This window comes from Zonotrichia albicollis, chromosome Z (genome assembly GCF_047830755.1).
Source record: "Zonotrichia albicollis isolate bZonAlb1 chromosome Z, bZonAlb1.hap1, whole genome shotgun sequence".
Classification (NCBI taxonomy): Eukaryota; Metazoa; Chordata; class Aves; order Passeriformes; family Passerellidae; genus Zonotrichia; species Zonotrichia albicollis.
In genome coordinates, this window is record NC_133860.1 from 80,123,526 (window position 1) to 80,142,564 (window position 19,039).

At 42.9% G+C, this 19,039-nt stretch overlaps 1 protein-coding gene across 1 annotated transcript; it reads right to left on the bottom strand.

The window, feature by feature from the left end:
- Nucleotides 1-6,134: 6,134 nt before the first annotated feature.
- LOC102074728 (ketosamine-3-kinase) lies at nt 6,135-14,986 on the bottom strand. The gene is made up of 6 exons (XM_074532614.1): nt 14,790-14,986; nt 11,466-11,617; nt 10,014-10,105; nt 9,500-9,582; nt 8,975-9,097; nt 6,135-8,280 (listed from the first exon to the last, which is right to left on the bottom strand). The coding sequence occupies exons 1-6, from the start codon at nt 14,928-14,930 to the stop codon at nt 7,942-7,944; spliced, it is 930 nt and encodes a 309-aa protein (XP_074388715.1). The 5' UTR covers nt 14,931-14,986; the 3' UTR covers nt 6,135-7,941.
- Between the last annotated feature and the right edge of the window lie 4,053 nt (nt 14,987-19,039).

The following is a 19,039-nucleotide window of genomic DNA, read 5'->3' on the forward strand; positions in this document are numbered from 1 at the left end:
TCTCGGTTTATTAGGAGCACTCTAATCATCAATAAATGACAGTTCAGAATTCAGGCACCTTGATTCAAAAACAGTGAGATTCACTCCATCTGCTAACTAGCCCTAAGGCTGTGAAGATTATTTTTAATAATCTAGGAGATTATTTTTCTTGCTGTGGAGCACTCAGCAAGGGGTGTGAGAGACACTGGCCTTGATTTGAGACAAAGAAATTGATAAAGAATTCAAATTAAATCAGAAAAAGCTCATCTGGAATATGTGCTCTAGGCAAGGGTCACACATTTCTGCAATTCTTTTATTGAGGGTTTTGTGTTGTCTTTGTTGCTGCTCACTTTGGACTCTCTGGAAACAAGATAAATTTTTCCCTTCCTAATTCTTGGGGTTTTTTTCCGTGTTGGTTTCTTTCTTTCAGAAACTACCATTACATAACTGTTGGACACAAAACCTTTAAGCACACCCTTCGTATCTGAATGTGTGGTACCCTGTGCATGCAACAGCAGCTGCAGTGTTTCGAAAGTGATCACCAAGCAGAATATTTTCAATGTACAGATACAGAATATACCTCCACAAAGATCTCTCTGCTGCTCTTTTGCTTCAAAACACCTTGTCATAAATTACAGCTGGGCATCTTATAGGAGTTGTTAAGCATCCCACATTTTTATTTTTTTGGACTCACCTACTGCAGGCTATACTGGGTCAGCAATCTGATCAGGTGAATCTCTCCTCTGGAAGTGAAGTAATTAATTATCTCTGTACCTCCTTGTGCCCTTTTTAGCTCTACCTCACTGTCTGTTTGTTTCTTGCCATGATGCTTGAGGTGAAAGAGTTTCCTCTGATTTCTCTGAGTGTGCTTTCTGTAGAGCACAGATACAATTAGGCTGACATAGATGCTGAAAGAAATCAACAGTGGCAAAATTAAAAGTGGGTGAGGTTAGACTTATTTCTGTTTACAAACACAGAAACTGCAGAATCAAAGGGGAAAAGAAAAAAAAACAAAAAACCCAAACAAGTGGGGAGAACTGCTCTTTTGATAAAGGAAAATCTAATGACAAAATTAAACTCCTCACCCCCACCCACCAGGGCAGAAAAACAACAGCCCTCAGAACTTACCAGAGCACAGCCTCTCCTCCTCTCTGCATCACCTCCTCCCTGTCTCCCTGGGGCAGGACTGTGTACTTCAGTATTTAAATTTCCCTTAAAAACATCACCAGAAGCCAGAACGCTCAACATGAAATTTCCCTAGATCTCGTTAATCAGTACTTTAATGAAAATCCTTGTACAGATGAATGCTCCCAAATGATTTGTTAAGTGACAGAAAGATTTCCTGGTAATCTTAGTGTAAGATGCTGATTAATCTCTCAGCATTTGTGACACCTCTTCCCAAAGCTTGGCCACTTTGTCCCATTCACGAAGCAATTAAACTATTTCTCCCAACTGAAAGAGTTTCATTATATTAAAAAATTAGCATCTCTTTATAACCCAAGCGTTCCTTTGTGCTTTTATTCAGTTAATTAACAATACTTTCACCTCAGCAAGTCAAAATGCCTCCTTTTGGAGCTAGCCTAACAAGTTCCCCTATGAAACGTCAGTTTCACAAAGCCCTTTACAAACCAATCTGACATAAAACAGGTTTGGGGTAAACCTCACCTACACCTTCCATTTAAACCTGCTGTGTGAAACAGTTACTCCAAGGCTCTTGTACCTACTTTATTTTTCTTTGCCAGAGGCACATTCCTTCAGAAAATGTGATAAATTATCAGCAATGAGAGACTTGAAAGGCAACTTTTCAGTTATATACATATATATATACATATATATACACATACATATATACATGTATATACACACACATATATATATATACATATATATATATGTATATACACACACACACACATATATATATATATATAAAGGGATATAAAGATGAAACAACAGTGAGGAAAAAAATAAGCACAGCACTACAGCTTTTACAAATTAAACTCTTATCTCTCTTATCCCTACCTATTTTACAGCCCTAAAGATGGAAGGCTTGTAAATGGGATATATTTCTATGCAGTTGCATAAAATGATGCCACTTCAGGCAATTTTAAGTGCAGATAGAAAGTGGTCTTGTGAAATTCCCCCAGAACCCAGTAAAAATCCTCCAGGATATTATCTTTTCTTTCAATTCGAGGTGATGTGGTGAAGTTATTATTTTCAGTAAGCTACAGGGAAAATGTGTTCAATACTTGTAAAACTGATTATATCACGCTCTGGAAGCTAACGAGAGAATGTTCTGAGTGTCCCCACAAAAAATTTGTCAAAATAAATGAAATGCTGCCCTCTTCTGATTTAATTTGAACATAGAGGAAGCTGCACTTTTAATGGAAGAAGAGGTTTGAAGATTAAAATGAGTTAAAAATAGGGCTTGGCAGGCTACCCCCTCTGCAGGGAATGCAGTGGAGAGAACCTCCATAATTTCTGTGTGGCAAATAATGTCCCACATCAAAGCAGGAGATATGTGGAGCCTGAATAAAAGCTGTTTCCACTGTACTTGTGTATTTTGGGGTAATTTTGTGGCAGATGGATTAATTAAAGCACACCTGGCATGGTTTTCCCTTAGTTTAGGCATGGAACTTCTTGCTTGTCCAGTTTTGAGCACATGAAGCTTTCTAAATGTTCAAAAAACAATCCAAGCCCCAGCAAAGCAAGTGCAGACCTGTCAAACACAAATACTCATTTGAGCTGCAAACTGCTCAAAGTGTGAGCGTGCTGCAAATAGCACATGCCTGTGTTTGATGATGTCTCCTAAATATTATTTTTCCACTGGTAACTATCACTGACTAACTTCTGGCATTTTCAATACTATTAATCATTTTTCTAACTGCAAAATATGAGTGGGACACTGGTCTTAGGTTGAAGCATTTTGCAGACCTACAAGCATAAAAAGATTAAAAAATAAGATTATAGATAAATACATACATGTTGAGCCACTTCTCTGACCAGTTTGACTATTTGGGTGGTAACTTCCTTGTAGATTTTTTCACACCAAACTCCAGCTGTAAATTACCACATCCTCTGAAAATCCATTGAGTGTGGATGCTTCAGTCAAGGTTTCATTTGGCCTTTCTCACCTAGATTCCTTTTTTTTTAAGGTATTTTAAATACACAACAATATGTCAATGGCATTTATGTACCTAATTTTCTGTTCAAAAAGAAATATAAAAGCACTCAGCAACAGAGCTTTCAGGTAAAATATACAACTTTGTTCTTCACTAATTTACCTTGCACAATGCTTCCATGCTTTTACATGCTTTTAGGCTGAGCAAAATTATCTTTCTGCTCACTGCTGAACCTTTGAGTGTTAGAGCTGAAGTAAAATTATGTACAACAGGCTATTTGTAACAGGGGAAAATAATTACAGACCTAAAAATGCACAATTATGGCACTGCTGAAAGAGCCAGGGGGCTGCTTAGAGCTGATACTGATGCAAGCATTTATCTTATGCAGTTTTCTTTCTCTCAGTGGAGGAAACATGTTAAAACATAAAAGATTATTAAATTAATCACAAAAAACAAATGCTCACAGGTTTGTGGCTGTAAACAGTGACAGTACTGGAAACAGGTGCAGTCATAACTCACAGACTATGCCAGAAAAAGAAAGCATCATGAATTTTGTAAAATTAGCTATTTCAAATGAAGTAAAGGATCTTTCTGCACTTGTACAGATCTTTACATCCATTCATGTAATTCAGAGCGGAGTGGTCAAAAATTAAATACCAAATTGCACATCTGCTTACTCTGAAGCATTTCTTACTATTTGCTCATGTTTAAATTGAGATGGTGGGAAAAGCAATGAGTCTTTCCACCAAGTATGCTGGTTAAGCAATAGATTTTGATGAATTTATATTAGATTACATGTCAAACACTTGCAAAATTTCTTCTAGCATGTTTCCAACAAGGTGTGACTCCACCCTGATGAAATAGATGACTTCCCTTCTCTATTAGCCACACTCAAGTTGTTGTTTAAAATCACTCATATTTTTTGTAATCTTAACTGTAGAAAAAGCAAGGCGCTAAAAAAAAAAATAGGCAGAAACCAAATTGCTGCTGGACCTGAAATGTTCTACCATATTTTGAGCTTTTACATTTCTGTGGAAGGTGAGTGTTTTGTACCCAGAGCTGCTGGTCCTTTGTCATCCCTGTCAGAAACACACTTGAACTAGAAAGTGGGGTTTAAAATGCTGTTTATTAGAATTTGGAGTATCAAAAGACAGGGTCACAGATAACCCCACACCTCTCTAGGTGCTCTGAGTCCTGAGGGTGTAGCACTGACAAACACAGCACTCCATGCACACCTCGTCCAGAGCAGAGAATCTCCCCTTTTTTATTATTTTCTTACAAGGAAACAATGTTTTCCATCATTTCTACAGTCAAGGGGAATGTCAGGAATGTTCATGTTAGTCCTGAAAAAGCACTGCCTGCTGTCCTTAGTGCTAAATCACCTCAGAAGGTTCTGATTTATTGTTTGTAGGAGCTGGTGAAACTGAAGATAAAGTGACAACGAACCAAGCAGCTAAAGTTTGAGGCAGTGACTGCAAAAGGGGAGGAAAATATTTACACCAAACAACGAGGAGGAAACATTAGAACATTAAGCCATGCTTGGATGCAGCCAGTTCCCCGTGGAACACGAGGAATGCAAAGAACTATATAGAAATTTATAGAATGGATTATGCTAATTCATCTTTTAAATAAAAGAGAAATCTCCTCAGTGCAAACCAACTGTTTTTCTGGAAACCAATAAACCTCATTCTCCTTCCTGTGATTTTGGCTGGGAGATTGTTTTGTGTTTCTACCAAGTGTTAACTAATTTACATTGTATCAGTGGTACTGATGAAGATCAGGACAGTAATTTTTAACAGTATTTCACTGTAAATGAGTCCTACTGTGTTGTGCAGAGGATTGGTCTTGAAAAGAAGGAAAAAATTTAAACTCATTTTTGTGATGATGCTGAATTTAAAAACAGGATCAACCCATGTGATGTATTTGCAAAGTGCACTGGCACTCTCAGGTATAAAGTTTTGAGCCTTTAAAACATTATTGTAACCCAGATACTGTAACATTTGTTCTTCTAATGTCTCTGTAAAGATAAAATTCTTGGTTAGATGGCACTCCAGCTGCTGAAAGGAAAGAATCGTACACTGGGTTGCAGTGGAGCATGTGGGGAAAGGAATAAAGTGGTTTGGCAACAAAATAACGACAGGAAATAGAGCAAAATCTACATCTGCATAATGAAAGAAACCCTCTATCATTTTTCTGTTTAGCTGTTGAACAAAACCAACCCCCAAATAAACCAAACCTCAAATAAAACCAAAACTGAGTATCTACCAAGAAAAAATAATAAAGTTGTTGTGATTGTGGTGTGGCTTAGTTACCAGAAAAACGCTTTCCCTCTAAAGCTTTTTGTCACATTCCCACCTGCTCTGGCTTCTGTTGGAAGATCCCAGCAGCAGTTTTAATCACCGGATCTATTTTGGAAGAGTACTGAAGTCGGGAAGCAGGAGGAAAACCAGCGCTGGAGTGCAACATTTGTATGAGGGGCTCAGACCCGAGGGATCCAGGAGAGATTCCTGTCACATTCCACTTCTCTGCCTCTCTACACCTCTTTGGATCTTACTGACAGCAAAAAACAGCTTTGAAAAATTCAGCATAATATCCTTACATTAAAACTCTAAACACAATTGTTTCTACCTGCATAACTTGCATAAACACAACTTTTCTTCAACCACAAAAATGTCTGGATTCAGTTCTATTAGGTCTAAAAGGTCATCCCTGAAGGGTTGCTGTTTATCAGTAAGTTTACCTCAGAACTACAACTGACAGAAAATCCACTCTCATATTCATTTTCCCCTGCTAAAATGAAGAGTTAACTGTATTTTAAGAAAATTAACATCTTGACTTGCCCTGTAATGAACATGTAAATTTTCCTCAGTCACACTCTGCTCCAAACCAATTCATGACCATGCACATTCCCAGAAAACACCCCCGATGATCATTTCTCCAACAAACTAAGGATCTTAAACAGGTCAGAGCAAGTAACTCTCCAAGAATAAACCAAGACGTAAGATTCTAATTCAGAAAACAGTGACAACAATAATCAACTGAGAAATCTTTTATTCAGGCAACAAGGTAAAAGTAAAACCTATTCTACCAAGCAGATTTTTTTCAGCAGAAGTCAAACAGCCAGTGAGAAAAGTAGTAGAATTAAGGAAAGTAACTCTACATACCAGTGTTCTCCAAACTTGTTTGGAGATTTTGGGAAAGTAACTGCACGTAGAAAACCCTCAGTAACCTGCCAACACCCAGTGCAAAGCAGTTTTAGTTAACAGAAGCCATTCCCCAACACTCAAGGTGCATGTGCATGTTAGAGTCATGCATCTCTCTCAGCTCCCTGGCAGGCTTGCACAGCAGCACACGACCAGCCTACATCAGAAGGGCACAAATTCAGTATTACTTGGAGATAGTACCTGGAACTATCTCCAAGGGCGTCGGACAGGGTCAAGAGCTGCTCTGGGAGTTACATGTCACCTTCCTTTGGTTTCTTGTCTCTTACCACAACAGCCACAGCTTGCGCTTGGTGGGAACTGCCAGGTCAGAGTTTAGGAAAGGAAGATTCCCTTGCTTTCCAGGCTATCCAGACAAAGTCCTGAGCCCAGAGGCGTCTACACCTTCCCCTTCCTGGCGTGTCTGAGGCCTTTACACAGAATGTTGTGAACGGTGCAGCACTCCAGGTCTGCATTGGAACTCTCACCAGCACAGGTGTACACACAGTGCAGCCTTGCACTGGGCACATTTGTGGTCCCCGTGACACAAATGCTGTGCTTTACTGGTCCTTGTGCCAGAATAAGGTTCATAAACTATTGTGGATAAACACCCTGGTTATCAGAAAGCACAAGCAGTAGTATCCCCTTGGAATAAAATTAACTGATAGGCATTCCTGTGGAGAAGCAGAGGGTTACAGCTTATGAGCCATCCCAGGAGCGTCCCCTGACCTCCTTCCCCTTTTAAGTTATATTTTTATAGTTTTCTTTGTGGGTGTGGTAAACACAAAGTGCCAGCTGACATTGTTTCATTATTAGGTGGATTTTGACTGATTTTAGTCATACATGTGCAGGTTTTATTTCATTAGAGAACACACCTCCACAAGGTGTGTACGTGCAAAGTGTCTTACCTGGAAAGTTCTCTCAGAATGCCCACTTCTGGACAAAAGCATGATCCAAAAAGGAAGAGAACTAGTTCTGGTGGAAGCAGAATTGCTGTGGATATTGAAGCTCAGAACAGCCTACAACAACTCCAGGAGGCACCCACAGTCTGCATCTAATGGAATCACTCAGCAGAACTCTGGAGGCCTCTTTAAAAGCCTCTGGACCCAATCCTAATTAATCTGCTTAGGCAGGAAGGTTGGACTAGATGGCATTCTGTGATTTCCCCCCCCCGCCTCTCACTCACTCTGATTCTGTGAAAATTAATAGCAAGTCCAAATCCCCTCTCACAGTTCCTGTTACAAAAATCTCCTGGACTTTCAAGTTCTGTTGTTAATGTTGCTCTCATGCACACAAGTGGACATGAAGAGCTCAAAGAGGGAGGAAGACACAGCAAAATGCAGTGAGCAACTTTTAGGCATCTAAAATTGTAGAACAGTCTCACATGCATTCTGGACACTGAGACCTTAATTCACTGTGCAGATTCACTCCTTCCTTATTTTCCCTCGTGGAGTTATCCCCAGCTATCCTAAAAAGGGATGACTATTTTACACTTGGTACTCAGCAGGAGACACTGGCTCTAGGTCTTTAACAAGGTCAAGGGTCTCACAGGTTGTTTTTAACATCACTACTCCTGCAGCTGCACCACCAAGTACGGGGCTCTCCAAACAACACAAGAAATATTTGGCTTGAGCAGCAATTTACTTTAGAAGGTTTCTCATAATGTTTAATGAAGAGCCTCTGTAGCCTGTCCCAAAATGGTTCCAGTGGTTCATGTAGTGGAACAGCTGGTAAAGCTTCAGGCGCTTCTCAAACCCTGCAGCTCTGGGGATTTTACTGTGATAAGCAGAATAGAAAGAACTGCTGAAGCCACCAAACATGCCAGCTATTGCAAGCTCGTACTCTGAATGGCCGTAGAAAGAAGCTGGATCAAAGATAATTGGACCAGATTCATCCTCAGCTACGTTTCCTCCCCAGAGATCCCCATGCAGGAGGGCAGGAACGATTTCCACACCAGTGAAAAAACTGGGTATCTTCAGCTGCAGGGGGAGAAAAGAAAGACATGTAAATTACACAATCATTCACTTCAAAATGTAGGGGTTTATCTGCATACTTGAAGTGTCCTAAAACCCAGCATTTAAAATACACAGGACCTGGTCAGCAGAAATGCTGAGTACATCCAGAGGAATTTCATTGCTCATAAAAGGCAGCAGCAGAATGGTCACCTAAATCTTTTTCAGCAAGAAAATACAAGTCTCGAAACTCAGCTATCGACCAGGGTTAGTAACAACAGCCACCAACACTTCATCATTAAAAAGCTCAAGGATGTCTCGCCAAATTTCCAAAATGTAGGATCCAAAGAGCCAATAGTGCTGTTCCCTCAATCAGGTGCAAACACTGAATGAACAGAGAGCATGCAGGACAGAGCTGTTTATGTACATTTCTCATCAAGAGTGTGTTACAGGGAATGAGAATATGAACTCCATCCACTATTTCCCAAACAGTCAGGCAAAGTGCTATCTGGCACTATGGAGTTCACTCTGGAATGTTAGCACAGGGAGATGTGGCAAATGCCATTATACCTTAGAAGAAGGGCATTTTGATCCCTAAAATCTGGAGTCTCTTACCAACAGAACCTGGTGCAAACCAACAAACAGGAACTTTGGTTTACGAAAATAAAACTTGAGTGTACCTAGCTCTCCCAACAATGAGAACTGAGGGAATTGCTCCTACCTGAAGCTGTGACCAAAGCTCTCTTGCTTCTTTGTCACCTGATTTCTTTTCAATCATGTCCATCTGGGGCTGGATCCTCTGTCTAGCAAAGAAGGTCACCCAGTCACTCTGCCAGTCGTTAACCTGAAGGAGGAGCACTGCAGATGTCAGTTCCACACCACACAAAAGGCACATTTGCTTCTTTTTCAAATAACACTTTTGAGGATCACACAGTTTCTGTGCTGGCACCATCCAGTATAGTAAATGCTATCGTCATTTAATCAAATGTTATCTTAAAACATTAAATTAGGGGAATAATTTTCTCTCAGTGATTAAAGTGCAGGAAATTGAAGAGCTATCAGTGTCCAAAGCACTTTTAAGTGCTGTCCAAAACACAACCTTCCTTAGCAGGCAGAACCCACATTTTTTTATTTTCATGGCTCCACAAAAATTCATTTATTTCCATTATGCTAACTTTGACCTGTATCACTGAAGGAAAAACAAAATAAATTTAAAATTCTATCAGTCTGAGAAAGTACAACCTACCTGTGGAAGATACCCACAGCAGGTAACTGTATGAAAGCCAAACTGGTCCACAAACTGGAGTTCTGATTGCCCTTGACCTTTACCTTTCAAACCAAAGACAAAAATTCAGCAACAGTGACATAATACTGAGCAACACAAATGAACCTTTAAAACCACGTGAGAGCAAAATGCTGCTTCTCCTGAGAATAAAAAAAATTGCACTTTAATTTTTTTTAAGGTTACAATGTGGTTGTTTTTTAAATTTAAAGTTTGATGTTAAGCAGCTATATTCTGCTCTTCAAAATTGTATTTTGAGGTTCTTTATGGCCTAAACTGAGTATGTGTTTTGCTTACACAGATCCAAAGAGTGCAAACAAAAGCAAAAAGAATCCCTGCCTGGGTCTGTTTCATCCAAACCTAGTCTCATGCTATCTTCAGGGGAAGATGAACTTGTCCTGAAGCAGCAAAAGGAAGTTTAACTGCTTTATAGAATAGTATCAACTGGTTTAAATTTGCAAACAGCTGTGTACTGTACCAACTATGCTCCCTTCTTTCTTCAGCTTCTCTCCAAGTTTCTGGTTAGTAAGGTGAAGATCAGCCAGCTGAGTTCCAAGCAGTGCTGAGTGTCTAAGAAACAAAAAAGTAACATGAGTAACACTGGCACACGAACAGAACCAGGGCTTGATATTCTAGGAGTTACTTGAACAGATCTATCAAGTAAATAAAAGTAGTTCTACACCTATTAACAAAATATTTTTTCAGTGTATTCCAGTTATAAACACCTTTCTCTGCTTATCAACACTGCATATCAGCAAGAAATGTACTTACCTGGCTGTTTCTGACATCACTACTCAAAGTGAAAAGCATAAATTTACTAACAATGAGAAAATGTCAATTCTAGTTTCTGTGTGACATCACTTCTGTAAGGACTCTCAGTAAGATATGTGTAAGAAAGAATGCACAACATGTTATGCCTTTTTTTTTTTTTTTAACTCTGGTAAACTGTGTTTGGGAAACAGAACCAAAATGCTGATCCTTTTCCTTCTACTGCTGCTTCCAGCTGCTTTTCTCTAACATGCCTAAATGCTCAGAGTCACGGGAGTCTAGTTTATTACCTATTTTTAATAAAACTTTATCCTCTACATGGTTCAGGAGAGTCTTGTAGTAATTACAAACAGATATTACAACCAGTTGCCTCCCATGTTAACAAAATTATGTTCCTTTTATGCCTTTGACCTTCCTCAACTTCCCCTGCTGTCCAGGCACTGTCATTTAAGGCACAGTTATTTCTTCAATTTGTTGCTGTTAACACAGGGAATCTGCGTGCCAAAGGTACCGTTTTTGACCCCAAAACAGCAACACCTCTGCCCTTTCTCTTGGGACTCACTGGGGGATGTTCACGAATTAGAAACTCTGCCAACAAGCAGGATGAGGGACAAGATTTAAACTGGCAGCAGAAGTTCTGAGAGAGGTGAGAAATTGGCCATGATCACCTCCTAATGGAATCAGACAGATGAATTCATCGTGTGACGTGCTCGTCACAGGGAATGGTCAAAAGTTTGTAACTATCAAAATGAAGAGCTGAAAATACTGAAATCAAGATTAATTGATCTGGGGAAGTGCCCCTGCACCATCATGCCAAGCAATAAAGTAGTGGTTTTTATATGGAGGGCAAGTACACAAAACAGGTCACGAGGGGGGTCATTTTCCTCTCTGTGAAAACAAACCTTACTGTAAAAATCACTAATTACCTAAGCAAACAAACCCAAAACTAACCAAAACCCAGACTCAGTTGGGGATGTATGATCTATTTGCTAGGTGAGGCATTATGAAGTATTTTATACAACTCTCTGCTGTGTGATTTCCCGTACTGTTCTTGACTTGCTTTAGAAAAAAATTGAACAAGGTTCCCCAATGAAAACAAGTGATTAACTTTCATAAGAGCCAAAATTTCTGGTTAAAGGAGGCAAAGACAACGCTGTTTTACCTGTTCAAGCTTCGCATGTCCAAATGCTCCATCACAAACGCAGTAATGCCCCCAGTGAGGTCAAAGATTTTCATGGGTTGAGGCACTTTTATTGTCTTTGTTTTCAGGATGGCTTCCAGGCTTGCCTTTTCTCCCTCAAACATTCTTCTGGCCTGCCAGATATTAAGGAAAAGCATTAGTGTCTACAAGCATCAGCCACACAGAGCACTTCCACAAAATCAACTGATTTTGTAAAACTTGCATAGAAATGTTGGAGGAAATGTTTATTCACACACAAAATACAGACAGGACCACACCATCAGACCTGACGGTAGTTTTACAAATAAGTGATTTCACTTCATAAAACAAGTGAGTGAAAATGGCTTAGGTTCTAGAATTATCTATAATTTAGAAAGTCTGTTTGAACTGAAGGAGTGCAAACTGCTTAGACATAAAGTATGAGCTCCTTCAGCTGTGCCCCATCACAGCTTTCACCAGAATGCTTTTCTATGGTGTTTCCTTTCACCTCATAGGGGAAGGGCGTGGGTGGCAATCAGCTGCAGCAGCCAAATGCCCCTTATCACACTTGCTCAACCCAAGCCACTACCAACTGCATTTGCTTGGAAGATATTCTGAATTTGGGACCAGTTTCTGCACCTGCTACCCACAGCAAGAACATCTACTCTCCCCAGTTCCTCCTCTGAGACCAGGGACACTCATCACATCAAGAAATGTTTGTCTGCAAGAGTCAGGCAGGGGCTGTAGAAAGAGCAGGTGGGAAATTTAACATATCTGGCAAAAGCAAAAGCAGGGAAGTAGAATGAATGCAATACAAAGAGAATGCTAGCCCTTTAGTAATGTTCCATGCAACACAGTCACAGGACAATTTGCAGCAGACATCAATTAAGAGGCAATCACAGAATGATCTGTGCTGCAAAGGACCTTAAGACATCCAAAACCACTACCCTGTCCCATCCCCTGCCCTGGGTAGGGACACACCTCCCACTATCTTCAACCCCTGTCCAACCTGGCCTTTGGATACTGCCAGGGATCCAGGGACACCCTGTGCCAGGATCTCACCACTCTCAGAGTCAGGAATTCCTTCTTCATATCTGATCTAACCCTACTCTCTGTCAGCTTGAAGCCATTCCCGTTTCCCTGTAAAAAGTCTCTCCCCATCTCTCCCCTGGGCTCCCCTCTGGCACTGGAAGGTGCCACTGTGTCTCCACAGAGCCCTCTCTTCTGCAGGCTCAGCAATGCCAGCCCTGCCAGTCTTTCCTGCGGTGCTCCACGCCTCTGACCATCTCTGGGAGACATCTCTGGCCATCCTTTGGCCCCAAGAGCATCCACAGGAAATCAGGGAATGCTCTGTCTCTGTCCAAAGCACCACCCTGGGCCATGAATTGCTGATGCACAGCAGCTGCTGCTCACACAGCACAGCGTTTACAAGCTTTTCCACAAAGTTTGCTTCAATCAGCGCTCAGGATCCACACACAGGCAGCAGCACACAAAATGAAATTGCTGAATAGAAAATCCATCCAGATCTCTTTTTTTCCCCCCAAAGCCTCATTTTGTAGCTCGTTGGATTGTGCAGCTAAATACAGAATGGTGTATAGCCCTAAGGAAGGGCTACATCAATTCAAACTCTCTTCTGTGATGCAGGATAACCTTCCTGCGTTATCCCATGTTGCCACCCCCATTCAGCTCCCCAGCTTGATCAGAAATTGTTGAGAAATTTGGAATAGATACAGTTGCATGCATACTTTCAAACACATTTGCTTGCTATGAAGGGCAAATACAAGTTTTGACTCCTGTTCTGCCACTGAAGCTATTTATGTGATAAACACAAGTATGGAGTATCTTTAAAGTAATTCCACTCTGTTTCTGCAAAAGATCCTAAAGAAATAAGTTGTATTGTATTTACCTCTACCAAATGCAGGTATCCACCTTTGACAGCACATTCCAGATATTGAAAGGACAAAGCAGAAAAGCTTGAACAATTATGGAAAAGCATCACTTACTCTTTCTTGTGCGCAGGGAATTAAAAGTTTTAGTTAAAACCATAGAAGGCACACACCCCCTCAGCAGACAATTCAGGGTTGCCTTAGCCCCTGTCACAGCACTTGCAGACTCTGTTACACCACTGGGACCCTTGGAGGTGACAACAGCATGCCAGGATACACCTCCAACAAAATTTACAAGCAAACAAATTGCTTGTCCTGGACAAGCAACACCGATATCACAACACTGTCCTGAATCAGTCAGGCTGGAAAACACCTCCCAGACCATCCAGTCCAACCTTTGACCCACCTGCACCTTCTCACCCACAGCACAGCACCAAGTGCCTCGTCCAGGTGTTCCTTGGGCACCTGCAGGATCTGGGACTACACTACCTACCTGGGCAGCCCCTTCCAATGCTTAACAACCTTTTCCAGGAAGAAATTCCTGCTGAGAATAGGTTTAGGTTAGACATTAGGAAGAAATTCCTGGCTGTGAGAGTGGTGAGGCCCTGGCACAGGGTGCCCAGAGCAGCTGTGGCTGCCCCTGCATCCCTGGCAGTGTCCAAAGGCTGATGCCCACCCTGAGCCTGCCCTGGCCCAGCCTGAGGCCATTCCCAACCCTGCTGCTGTCCCTGTTCCCTGGAGCGCAGCCCGACCCCTCTTTGTGCTGTTGTGAGGGCCCCAGGACGAGGTGAGGGATGAGAATTGACTCCACGTTCTCAGAAGGCTGATTTATTATATAATGATGTTATATTATGTTAAAAGAAAATTGTATACTAAAACTAAAGAAAGAAAAAGGAGATATCAGAAAGCTAGAAAAGAATGAATGACAAAAACCTGTGACAGACTCAGAGAGTGTGACACAGCTGCCTGGGATTGGCCATTAATTAAAAACAATTCACATGCTGGATAAACAATTCTCCAAATCATATTCCAGAGAAGCACAACATGGAGAAGCTGAAGCTTCTCAGCTTCTCAGAAGACAAGATCCTGGTGAGGGGATTTTTCAGAGAATGTCACGGTGACACCCCCCGGCTGTGCCCTCCTGGCAGGAGCTTTGCAGAGCCGCAAGGGCCCCCCGAGCCTCCTTTGCTCCAGGCTGAGCCCCTGCCCGGCTCCCTCAGCCTCTCCTGGGGCTCCATTCCCTTCCCAGCTCCGTTCCCTGCCCCGGCCACGCCGCAGCCCCTCCATTGCCCGTGTGAGGGCCCGGAGGTGCTGCAGCCCTCGAGGTGCGGCCTCAGCAGGGCCGGCCCAGGGACGGGCCCTGCCCCGCTCCTGCTGCCGCCCCAGGCCTGGAACGCTGCCTGCCCACCCCCGGCAGCCCCCCATCCCTACGCCGCCACACCTCCGACTGGAAGTTGGTCTTCACGAACAGCCGTCCCTGGTCCGTGTCGTAGCTGCGGCCCTGGCTGATGCAGCCGCTCCCCGTGTGCCCGGTGGGGCGCAGCAGCGTCGTGCCGAGCGCTCGCTTCAGCGCGTCCTCCATGGCGGCGGCTGCCGGGGAAGGCACGGGGCGGAACCGGGCGGGCAACGGAGGGGAGGGACGGGCCGAGAAGGGGCGGGCAAGGAAGGGAAGGGAAGGGAAGGGACGGGCCGAGAAGGGGAGGGACGAGGCGGGCGAAGGGCGGCTGCGGCGGCGGCTGCTGAGGCGGTTGTGGCCGTTAACGCGCCCGGCTGAGGCGCCCGAGGCACTCGAGCACTACCGTCAAAAGATTCCCTCGTTCCTCGTATGCCGATTGTGAAAAGTGCATATTATGTGGCTGTACGCAGATGTTCGCTCTATGTGTTTTGATGTATTGATTAGTCGGGCTGTATTAACATTTTAATGATGTAGTCTGGTAGTTAAAAGGTAACTTTTGTAGTTAAAATAAGAATTATGTTAGTGGGATATTTTTTTAAGGAAGGAATGAGGCACTCGCACCAGGTAGCAGCCACAGGACGCCTGAATCTTTCAGAGAAAGGGAATTTATTGCCCCATTATCAGAAGAAAAGAATTTATTTCCGCCTCACTCAATCATGAAGACGCCGTCAGGATTCAGAGGAAGAAGTTGACACTGCCCAGACAGAATCCTGTGTTTGAATGGAATTTATGCATCATGGATGAGGTGTATGAATATGCAACAGGTTATTGTTTTTAAGGGTTACTCCTCTGTTAACGTGGGTCCTTTTTCAGGCTCATGCTGCCCAGAAAAAGGTACCCAGATGTCTGTAACTCTTTGTTTCTATTGTCTCATATTGTCCTGATTCAATTTGTCCAAATTATTATTACTATAATTCTATTACTATTTTTATAGCCATTTTATTACTATTAAACTTTTAAAATTTTAAAAACAAATTATTGGCTTTTTTCACACCAGTTCTCCCGTATGTTCAGTTTTATTCTTCTCTTAATTGTTGAACAATTCCAAAATTGTTTCACCAATTACAAAATAGTTGGAAGGGACCCACGAGGACTATCAAGTCCAGCTAGTGGCCTTGCACATGACATCCCCACTATCCCATGTGCCTGAGTGCATTCTCCTTCAATATTTTTCTTAAAATCTGCACAGCTGCATAGTAAAGGTACTGGATCTTCAGGATCTACCGATAAATTTATTAGATAAAGCCTTAAAGAAAGGAAAAGAACAGGGAAAAAAAATCAGCTTCCAATATGATAATAGGCAACAACAGAAGTAGTTACAATTTACAAAGTTACAAACTTTAATGCAAAAGTTTGATGCTAGTTTACATAATCTTAAATAAATAAATCACAAGATTAAGTAATGACATACGTCATACATTAACCTTACATGCATTAACCTAAAGTTTTAAATAAATAAAGTACACTTGATAGACGTGTCCTGGCTGAAGCAGATGATGTGTGCCAGGACTCTGTTCGCTGTTGCTGAATTTCTGTATTAGTCTCTTAATTTAAAACACACTGTTGTGCAGACTGGCATCCATTCTTCGCTTCACAATAGCCGGGGCTACACTAAGAATGAAAGATAAAAAGAAGATTAAGGCATGTAAACATTTCTGCGGAGTTTGGAATCTCATGTTCTTCCGTTTGAAGCAGCACCAAAGACAGCTCAGGTGGGTGGAGTCTGAGGGCTGAACAGAGCCTTTGGCTTCGTTTTTGTGAAAAATGCGGATTTTATGATTGGCTCTCCGCAAGCATTAAAATTAATATTATGTGTGTTGTGTTAGAAAGTTATGCTGTATTAATTATTTCACATAGTGTGTTAAATACAGTTTTAGGTTATAACAAAATGTTACAATCGAAACTCTGCTATGTAGGATGCTTTTTTCCTAAAGAAAGGACTCACAGTAAGATAGCGACCACAGGGCACCTAAATCTTCCAGAGAAAGGGAATTTATTGCTCTCTTAGCAGAAGAAATTAACTTCTTTCCATCCCGCTCAGGCAGGACAAAGTCATTAGGATTCAGAGGAAGAAGTTGACAATGACCAGACAGAATCCTGTGTTTGAATAGAATTTATATAAGCATCATGTATGAGGTGTATGAATATGCAACAGGTTATTAACAGTTGCATATTGTTTTTAAGCACAGTTGTTTTTAAGGGTTAATCCTCTGTTAACAGGTGTCTGTTTTCAGGTTTATGCTGCCCAGAAAATGGTACCTGGACATCCATAACTCTTTGTTTCTATTGTCTCCTATTATCCTAACTCAAATTGTCCCAAATTTTTATTACTCTAATTTATTGCTGTTTTTGTAACAATTTTATTACTATCAAACTTTTAAAATTCTAAAAACAAGTGATTGGCGTTTTTCACATTTTGCAAAATCAGTGTCACCGCACCTCGAGTCTGAGCATCAGTGAGAATTCCTCATTATTTCCTTTTGTCTCCTGGCATAGTCACAGGGAATAACAAATGCAATAGTGTGAAAAACGCCAATCACTTGTTCTTAAAATTTTAAAAGTTTAATAGTAATAAAATGGCTATAAAAATTGTAATACAGAGTAATTAGGACAATATGAGACAATAAAGACAAAGAGTTATGGACGTCCAGGTACCTATTTCTGGGCAGCACAAGCCCAAAAAATGACACCCGTTAACAAAGGATTAACCCTTAAAAACAATAACCTGTTGCATATTCATACAGCTCATACATGATGCAGAAATTCCATTCAAAAACAGGATTCTGTCTGGTCAGTGTCAGCTTCTTCCTCTGAATCCTAACAGCGCCGTCGAGGAGGGAAGAAGTTCGTTTGTTCTGATAAGAGGGCAATACATTCTTTTTCTCTGAAAGATTTAGGTGTCCTGGGGATGCTATCTTTTCCGACCGCCTAATTACATTCTTAAAAATAAATCCCACTAACATACTTTTAATTTTAATTACAAAACTTCCCTTTTAACTACAAGACTACATTTACCGTATTATTACAATGTTAATACAGCACTAAAAATCAATACATCAAAATGCGTATTGTAAATTTCTGCGTAGAGCCATATAATATGCAATTTTCACAAATAGCAATCTAGCCAAAAACTAAACGCCGGCCGACGTGCCTCAACGTTCATAAAGACCTAAAGAGTTCTCATACTGAAGTTGTGGAACGTGCGTGCCGAAATCACGGAAGTTTGCGGAGTGTCACGGCGTGTCCAGGCGGCCACTGTGACCTCATCGGTGACGGCATGCCTGTCCCGCAAGGGCTGTCCCGGAGCATTGTGACCTCACGGCCGCCGCCGCCGCCGCCTCGCCGCCCCGGTGCGCTATAAAAGCGGGCGCCGCCGGCCCCGGCCCGCGGCAGCATGGCCCGCTACCGCCGGCGCTCCCGCGGGAGCCGCAGCCGCAGCCGCAGCCGGAGCCGGAGCCGGCGCCGCCGCTCCCGCCGCCGGGGCGTGCGCAGGAGGCGCCGCGCCTCCCGCCGCTCCCGCTACCGCCGGAGCCGCCGCTCCAGCCGCAGACGCCGCCGCCGCCGCTGAGCCGAGCGCGGGGCTCGGCCTCGCCCGGCCCGAGGAGCGCGGCTGTGGCGCGGGGCTGCCCATGCCAATAAAGGCCAGCAATGTGTACGGGGCTGTGCGGGTCCCTGGCTGTGCCTGCTGTCCCTGCGTGTCCGTGGGTGCCCGTCTGTGTCCTGCCTGTGCCGGGTGTCACACCCTGGCTGTGCCTGCGTGTCTGTGCGTGTCCGTGTCTGTGCCTGCTGTCCCTGCGTGTCGCAACCCTGGATGTGCCTGCGTGTCGGTGTGTGTCCTGTGTGTCACACCCTGGCTGTCCCTCAGTGCCCCTGCGTGTCCGTGGCTGTGCCTGTGTGTCCGTGGTTGTCCGTCCCCAAGCGGGACACTGCCCCCAGTCCCTCTGTCAGTGACAAATCTCTCTCGGGCAGGTGGCACCGTCCTGACTTCCCAAGTGAAGGGAACACGGAGTGAGATCAACAGAAAGCTCTCAGGTCATCAAATCCAAAGGTTAACCCAACTACCAATCCCAGCTGCAAGCCATGGCCCCAGGTGGCACATGCACATCCTCCACCGCTCCCCCATGCTGCCTTGTGGGACCCGGGCAGCCCCACAACCTGTCCCCAGAGAAATCCGATCCACAAAGAGCCACTCACAAATGGGCCATGGGAAAGTCACCAGGAAGCAAAAAGACACT